Raw genomic sequence first — 9,561 nt, 5'->3', positions numbered from 1 at the left:
TGCTGTTGCTGTCTCTTATACACATCTGTATATGGATTAAGGTGGTTCTTCATCATCAGCTGGTGATAAGTAGAAAAAGCAGAATTAATTTTAATAGTATGTGTGCATGAGTGCAAGAAGTCATGTTGAGAAAAGTCGCATAGCTTTCATAAAATGTAAGAATCCTCAAATTATTATTCAAAACATTAGGTGATCAAGCCTTTAATATGTGATACATCATTAGAATCTGTAGATTAAAGTGATTAATAGTTTGGGTAGTAATCAATACAATTGTCTGTAGACTCAGAATTTCTTGCGGTCAGAAAATTGGAGTATAATATACAAGATATCATTGAAGCATGATTTTATGTCTTTATCAATTAAGCTCACTCTGTGTTATGGCAAAACCCAACAATAACAATAGTAGACTTGTGCCTAATAACATACGGGTAGAGTCCAACAATAACTGACAACAATAATGTAAGGGTCCCTTAATATACAGTACAGTTATGCATAGCATGTCATAGATAATTCCACTATGACATGAACATTTTAGAGCTCTTTTTCCAAATTAATTGCCATAGTTGATGTTATATTGATTTTGTAAGGCTGACTAAAGAAAGTTGTATGTTGGCTCTCACAAAAACCAGACATGCTCTTACTTACAAGCCACAAAACATTAATAACTGCAGAACTCAAAATCCCATTTTCTGCAAGTGTTCCATGTGCAGTCCAAGATTTGGTCACCTTTCCTTCTGGAAATAACAATTTGAATTCCCTACTTGCACCATCGTCTGATCCAACAAAGTCTAAAAGGGTCTATAAAAAAAATTAATGTATTCATAAGAGTGATACATAAGTGTGTTAGGCTAGAGAATTCCTGCTGGTCAGCCCCTACTGAGATTGGCTTTTGTCACTTTGTATTCTAGTATGAGCACTATATGCTTTAATTTAATTGCTATGAAAACTTAATACTGTATCTAATATTTTAATAATGTAGCTAGGGAGACATTTCTCTCTTAGGACCAGAAAATGCAAAAATCTGGTCTACTTTATGTATGAAAACAAATATACCTTAATCTGCATATTCTTTTTAAACCTCCTAGTCCTGACACTACTGTGGGTACGAACCCTTACAACAAAACTGTCAGCTGGCTCCGGGGGAACTCTTCTTTTCCTCCCATTAATCAATGATATCAGTTGTCTCTAATGAAAAAAAAAGTGTTTTATATTTATTTTTTCATGCCAGCTAATTTTTTTCTTTAGCTTTACTAGAGTGTAGGAGGCGCCTGAGTCTGGGATGGCCAAGACACGACTGGTGCTGACCTGAGGTTGGATCAAACCTAATTAGCGACAAAGGCGTATCATCATACTCCGGTTTGGGTGCTGGCATGAATTCCAACTTTCACCTTATTTTTTTTTTTGTGGTTCCATATTACACTTGCCTTTTGTAGTGCTATAGAGTCTATTTTGCGCTTTATAAACGGAAAACTATTTTCCATTAACCATATATTTGTTATAATCCTACAGATGTATGAATCCATTGCACAGTTTCAAATGCAAGTTTCACCATACTCTCTACTTGCATTAAGTACACTTAGGCCCCTCATAACTGTGCCACAGAATTTTTTGTATGTTACATAGAGCAGATGTAAAATTAGTTGAGAAAGTGTATTACCTATCTCTCTTCTTTTGCCCTGTCTAAGGCCAAAGACTCTTCAAATTCTTGATCTTGTTTGCACATTATGCATTCAGATCCTGGGCAGATTGTATGGAGATTTTTCTCACATAGCTTTAAAAAAATATCTAAATTATTTCAGAGGCCACTTTTTTCATGCTACAGTATTATCCCACATACAAGGCCATATTACGTAAATGGCATGTGGGGGATATTCAAGAACTTACAATGCCATCTCAAATAATCACTCATGTATTCCTTTGTTTGCTAATGTTTTGAATGATGTAACAAAATTTACATACCTGCTGTTGTGGTGCAGTTTCCTCAGATGGTGCCTGAAAATTTTCATTATGTATTAAAATATTTAAAAAGTAATCATTAACTTTAGTTGCATTAATATTACTATAAACAACTGAGTACAATGAAACCCAAAGCAATGAGTGTCTCTGTTGTATAAACATTCAACACCGTAATAATAAATTGAGACTTGTGAAATGGACAAACATAAAATTTACAAGCTATTCAACAGTAATTCATAAATATTATCGAACATTCTGGAACAAATAATCACTATATGAGGTATTCCATTATATACAAATATAATGATACAACATAAAACTTTACATACTGTACCTGCTGTTGTGGTGCAGTTTCCTCAAGTGTCTGTGCCTGAAAATAATCATTATTATATATTAAACAATTTAAAAATAGTAAAAGTAATCATTTATATTAATATTTGCATATAAATACTTAAAAAATGCAGTACAATGAAACCCAAATCACTGAGAGTGTCCCAGTCATGTAAACATTCAGGTCCTTCCAACAGTAAACTGAATCTGGCATAATGGACATACAATTTACACTGCAATTCCTACCCAAGTAATTCCTAAATATTACCACATATTCTGGCACAAATAATCATTCTATGATGTATTCCATTATTTACTAATGGAACGAATGATATAACATAAAACTTTACATACCTGTTGTGGTACAGTTTCCTTGGGTGTTGGTGCCTGAAAATAATCATTATTATATATTATACTTAAAAATGATTAAAGTAGTTATTTACTTAAACTGCATGAATACAAAAAACAAATGCAGTACAATGAAACCCCAATCACCGAGTGTCCCTGTCATGTAAACAATCAAGCACTTGCAATTTGGTAAATTTCCTCACAATTCAGAAATCTTACCAATTATTCTGGCACAAATAATCACCAGGAGGCATTCCATTATATAGGCCTACTAATGTCATGAATCATGTAACATAGAACTTTACATACCTGCTTTTGTGGCACAGTTTCCTTGAGCGTTTGTCCCTGAAAACAATCATTATTATATATTTTAAAATATTTAAAAATAATAAAAGTAATCATTTACTTCAATTGCTAACTACTAAAAACAAATGCAGTACAATTAAACCCCAAACACTGTGCGTCCCCGTCGCGTAAACATTGAAGTCCCCACATCAGTAAATTGAAACTGGCATAGAATTTACAAGTTCCACAAAATTCAAAATCTTTCCAAATATTCTGGCACAAATAATCACTCTATGAGGAATTCCATTATTTACTAATGTTATGAATGATGCATTGAAAGCTTTATATACCTGCATTAGCGGCAATGTTTCCTCAGGTGTTGGTGCCTGAAAATAATCATTATTATATATTATATCTACAATTAAAGACTAAAGTATGTATTGACTTTAACTGCATAAGTACCAAAACAAATGCAGTACAATGAAACCCCAATCACCGAGTGTCCCTGTCATTTAAACAATTAAGCTGTTGCAATTTAGCAGATCATTGAAACAAGGGAAGTAGACAAAGATTACAAGTTCCTCAAAAGTAATTCATAAATCTTATCAAATATTCTGGCACATATAATTACTATGCGGAATTCCATTATTTACTAATGTTAAGTGTGATGAAGCATAAAAATTTACATACATGCTCTTGCGGCAAAGTTTCCTCGTGTGTTGGTGCCTATGAAAAAATCATTATCATTTGTTTTAAGTGCATTAATATTACTATTAACAAATGTAGAACAATGAAAGCCCAATCACTGAGTGTCCCTGTCATGTTTACATTCAAGCTGTTGCAATTTAATAGATTCTTCAAAAGTAATTAATTCTTACCAAGTACTCTGGCACAACATAGAGCTTGCTCCTCTTTATTGCCTTTCTTAAATCTGCAGGCAACACCAGCAATGGCTGCAAGACTTAGGCGTTATCACATTTCATAAGTGAAATAGCACCTCTTATTCTTGGAAATAAGCTCCGAATGTGTTCCTCTAGTGCACTCCTTGATTTTGCATTAAGTTTTGTATATGAACGTCTTGTTGGTGTTCTTTTAAGTGGAGCAAATCCTGCAGAGAACATGTATCTTTCTCAATTTTTTTATCAAGCAGGTAAATTCCAAGGAATTATTTTGCAGGATAATTGTTTTAGCTTGCCAGCCCAAGAAGATTTAAGCCACTATAGTGAATTAATCAATTCATTTGAAAAATCACATACAGCATGCTCTACAATTCAGGACTACTTTAGAGGAATTTATTTTAAAAACTGGGCATACCCAAATAAGAACCACTTAATTTGGTCAAATTTGGTTCTTAAATCGGATGGCATTGTGAATTCAGATTCAAGATTTTATTTAATTGTCAGGTACAAGCATAGTGCTTGGCATTCATATAAAACATGGTTGTAGAATCTCACAAAAAATATGTTCTAATATACAAGATTTACACTTTATTTGCACCAGACTTAACTAAGACCTTTTGAGGTAGTTTTTACATCCCCTTCCTGGTGCAGCGCATCTAAGTTTAATCTTCTAATATCTGTTGCCCCTGGTTTCAAACAAGTTATTTTAACAGAAAATGCAGGAGTACATCTTTTCAGCTGTGATTTGACACGTGAGGCACCTACTCTCTTGTTTCTTCTTCTAAATAATTTGGCTAGCGTGGTTGAAATCGATAAAGGAGTAGAGGCAAGAGAATTTCCTGCAGCCAGAGAGGATGAAGAAGGAAAATTAGCTGCAGGCAGAGAGGAAGAAGCAGGAAAATTTGCTGCAGGCAGAGAGGTAGAAGCAGGAAAATTTGCTGCAGGCAGAGAGGAACAAGCAGAAGAATTTGCTGCAGTCAGAGAGGATGAAGCAGGAGAGTGAAGTGCAGGAAGAGAGGAAGCAGGCAAATTGGTTGAAGTCAGAGAGAAAGCAGCAGAATTAGAAACAGGAGTATCAGTCATTAATGACATAATCTCCGCAATGCTCTCATAAGTCCCTGTTAAGATCTGCATAATAATAATATAATATAATGTAATATGTATAATATATAGTATAATGTAATATGAGTATGATTGGCCTGCTTTACAACAAAATCATGCTAATAAAAATGTTATACATTCGGCCTAATATAAAAACATCTGTTTCTTCATATTTATATCAAGGCTAATTGGAAGAACAATAAACAATTTCTAAGAGAAACTTTTAATTCATAGTTTCTTAATTGTTTTCAATATGAATGCAACACACTTTTTAGCATAGTCCTAGCCTAGGCAGCCTAGTGATTAGGCCTAGCCTGGTGTATAAACAATATACCTGATTACTCAAGTGAAGTGGAATTAGCGTTTGTCATGTTTTATGAAGATTTTTGACCTGATGAGGCATGGCTAGCCTAGTTAAGTTTTAACACTTTCTGTTGTGTTAATGTGTGTAGGCCTAGGGCCTAGTAAACAAGCTGTCAAGTGTCAATGATTTTTTTTTTGGTTAAAAGTCACGTACAATACGAATGTCTGGCCTAGGCTTAAGGGAGATGTACACATCATGAATGATAAATAGTGACATCTAAACCTATGGCTAGTGATAATCTGTAATTTAATACGGTTTCTAGACAAAATTCTTTGAACACTTAACACAATGAATAGGCCCAGGTATGCGCTACTTGATGTTCAAATTCTGCCACTCACTAGAGACAACTTCTTTGGTGCATCCTCATTCTCCTATATTTCGACAACTAAATTAATTACTAGTAGTATGGCCTTGCTTGGGCCTTCTTGATGGCCCATCTTTAATGGTTCACATCAAGATGATTATGAACACCTATCCAAATAAAAAACTTCAAAAGAAAATCAGATTGAAGTTTACTTTATTAAAATTTAATCTGAATAATTACCTTCAAAATTACCTGCAATACTCATCTTTTCATCACCGTCTACAAAATGTGGCATCTATCTTGAAACCAGCTGAAACTGTAGTACATGTACTACATGGCGAGATAATACAAATTGTATCTTGTCATGACAACATAACTTTTATTATGTCGACATGTCAAGATAACCTATCTCGCCAAGACAACATAACATTTTTACTATGCGGACTTGTCAAGATAATATATCTCACCATGACAACATACAACATTTATTATGTCGACTTGTCAAGATAATCTATCTAGCCATGACAACATACAGTTTTTAGTATGTCGACTTGTCAAGATAATCTATCTCGCCATGACAACATACAACTTTTACTATGTCGACTTGTCAAGATAATCTATTTCGCCATGACAACATACAATTTTTACTATGTCGACATGTCAAGATAATCTATCTCGCCATGACAACATACAATTTGTATTATGTCGACTTGTCAAGATAACCTATCTCGCCATGACAACATACAACTTATATTATGTCGACTTGTCAAGATAATTTATCTCGCCATGACAACATACAATATGTATTATGTCGACTTATCAGTATAATCTATCTCGCCATGACAACATACAATTTTTACTATGACGACTTGTCAAGATAATCTATCTCGCCATGTCGACATGATATGTATATTATGTCGACTTGACAACTTAAATTATCTTGACAAGTCGTCAAGTCGAATGGCACTTAGGTGCTTCCGTAGATACTTATTTGTTATTTTTAATATGTTAACTACTATATAGACGACACGTTTGTTTTTTTATGTTGTTTATTTTTTTAAATATTATAGAATCAATCACTACACGTACTACGCGTAGTACGTGTAGTAATTATGACACAGTTAAACCGCCATAGCAAAAGTTTATATTGCCGTGAGGCAAATTGATATCGCCGTGAGCAAAAGTTTTTGTTGCTGTGAACCAAATTGATATTGCCGTGGCCAAAAGTCTATATTGCCGTGAGGCAAATTGATATTTCCGTGGGCAAAAGTTTATGTTGCCGTGAACCAAATTGATATTGCCTTGGGAAAAAGTTTATATTGCCGTGAGGCAAATTGATATTGCCGTGAGGCAAATTGATATTGCCGTGGGCAAAAGTTTATATTGCCGTGAGGCAAATTGATATTGCCGTGGGCAAAAGTTTATATTGCCGTGAGGCAATTTCAAAAGTTTATATTGCCGTGAGGCAATTTCAAAAGTATAAGTATAAGTATCTCCACTTACCGTGGTAGGTAACAAACTGGTCCTACGGACACTTAGGAATGAGAAATATATAACTGGTCTATCTTAGTGTACGTCGACTATCAAAGTTCTCATATCGGCGGTATGAAGTTAATACGCACTAGTATTCTACGCCATTCTCCATTCATAGCTTTATCAGGTCAGGCACCGCCACCAAGCAGGTTCCTCTGGTCTTTGTGGTCATGTCTGCCAGGAAGATGGTTGATTATGTGGCAGTATTAAGGCACATTGTTGGATTGTTGCCTGCAATGGCTGTGCGGAAAGTGGTAGGCCTAACCGATTATGAGTTGTCTGTGTGGCAAGCCGTTGGTCAAATTTTGCCTGGTGTAATGATGACTGGCTGCCTCTTCCATTACATACAGGTATACCTATATAATTCAGAAACTTTCCCAAACGATAACTTCATTTTGATTTACCCACGTGATGATAATAATTATTAATACTATTATTACTCATACTATTTTTATATTTTACATATTAACTTTTACAGGCTGTGTTCCGAAAGGTTCAAGAATTTGGATTACAAGGCCGGGGCCTACCGATTTGACGCTGCTACACACATGGTACATATATATTTTTTTAATTCAGCAAATTTAACAAACATAAATTAATAAACAATACAAAACATCAATCTAACATTAATTATAATTAATTCAAATCTTTATCATTAATAAAAGTATTAAATTCACTTTATTTTTATATTTTATTTTTATTATTCAGATAATCAGACAGTTGATGGCTTTGCCCACGCTCCCAGTAGAGCCAGTTGCTCCTGTCTTTCAGCGTCTTGAGGATTCCTCGGCAGATGTCCCTGCGCTCCAGCAAATGATGACTTACAGGCGATCGTTCTGGTTAGATGGAACTGTCTTCACACCTCGGGATTGGGTCATATACAGACAAACGATCTGGACTAACAATGATCTTGAGGGATGGCATCACCGCCTTAACAGGAGAGGCAAACGTGGTAAGAAAATGGTTTATTAATTACATTTTGATAGAAAAAAGATGTACACAAGACAGAATATGAGAGCCTACGTCTAATTAACATTTGATATAAACAAATTAATAACTCATTTTTTCATATACATTGTTTCAAAAAACAAAAATTAAAGTACTTATAATTAAACTATGTTTGTTGTTTCAGCTAAGATTCCATTCTATATGCTCTGCACTTTACTCTACGAGGAAGCCATCACTGTATCCATCAATGTCGAGTTAATCTACAGAGAAGACCAGCTCCGTGTGGAAAGGAATTGATGCAAATCAGCCACTGCACGATTGGTTGCACATTGGGATGAATATCGTGCCGGTCAACGCAGTGCCTGTGCACTTATGCTAGCAGCCAGCAAACTCATCAGCAATAACACTCGTGGTGATTAGTAATCAAAATTGACATGACCTACTGCGACATACTTAAATAAATAATTGTTTGTAAATACAGTAATATAAATAACATGATTGTTTAAATTGTTTTATAGTTCAACGTTGTACTGAATTTCCTGAAATAAAAATATTCAATGTTGAAAGATAAATTGTTGTGATGTTTCATACTTCCTGCTTTAAATCAATCAATCATTTAAAAATGTATATGCCTACAAAAGTTTATACAATGAAACATAAAGCATCAATGACAATAATTAGCTTCAATAATATTGAGATAAATACTGGTTTAGCAGTATATTAATCAACATGTAAATGCAACTATATGTAAAGCGTATCAATAATATTAATATAAACATCGATAGCATTACTGTATAAGAATCATAAAATCAATTGGTTTGATTATCAACATAATAACGTAATAATGTTAAATCATTACAAGTATTAATATTATTAACTTGCAAAAACATTATTAACTTACACAAACCTAATAAAATCCACTGTTTTCCCCAAGAAATCATGGATACAGTAGCAATAGATTACAATAGGGAGTTACTGTTAACCACACCACACAACATATACACAGCTTTGTGCCTATTTGGCGTTCCATACATATTACGGCCGAACAAGTGTACGGCCGAACCGGACGTCATTCCAGTGCGTACTTAACGACATCCGAATAGCAACAAGCGCTACAATACAGTTTATTTGTAAATGTACGTGTTTGAGAAAGCACGTTTATTGTCTAAAATTGTATTTTGGCGGTGATTGCCTTCCATACAGTTGGACGTGGTTTAACGAAGAACGACCAGTCGAATACGGCCATTGATAAAAACAAACAGTCGAATACGGCCATTGATAAAAACAAACACTTGCACATGGTATGGATGCCCTGCCTAGCTAGCTAGGCCTATAGGCTAGGGCTACAAGAGCCGCATTGTTAGCATTGTATAATACTTAAACAAGGTACGTCTGCAACTGAATTATTCTTAGTTATTTTTTTTTTCTTATTTGAATTTATTTCTTTCGAAAGTGTACTTTCTATCACATATACTTGCACTGTCTACTTACTA

General features: G+C 34.4%; 1 protein-coding gene across 1 annotated transcript; it reads left to right on the top strand.

Annotated features, from left to right (window-relative positions):
- Positions 1-7,553: 7,553 nt before the first annotated feature.
- LOC117115748 lies at positions 7,554-8,581 on the top strand. Its single transcript, XM_033259673.1, has 3 exons — positions 7,554-7,671; positions 7,829-8,072; positions 8,253-8,581. Exons 1-3 carry the CDS (start codon positions 7,669-7,671, stop codon positions 8,363-8,365), a joined length of 360 nt encoding a protein of 119 aa, XP_033115564.1. The 5' UTR covers positions 7,554-7,668; the 3' UTR covers positions 8,366-8,581.
- The last annotated feature ends 980 nt before the right edge of the window (positions 8,582-9,561 follow it).

This window comes from Anneissia japonica, unplaced genomic scaffold, assembly GCF_011630105.1.
Source record: "Anneissia japonica isolate Jap-2015-1 unplaced genomic scaffold, ASM1163010v1 scaffold288170_len75678_cov146, whole genome shotgun sequence".
NCBI lineage: Eukaryota > Metazoa > Echinodermata > Crinoidea > Comatulida > Comatulidae > Anneissia > Anneissia japonica.
The sequence above is the reverse complement of the archived record's forward strand: the minus strand, read 5'-3'. Positions and strand labels throughout refer to the sequence as shown.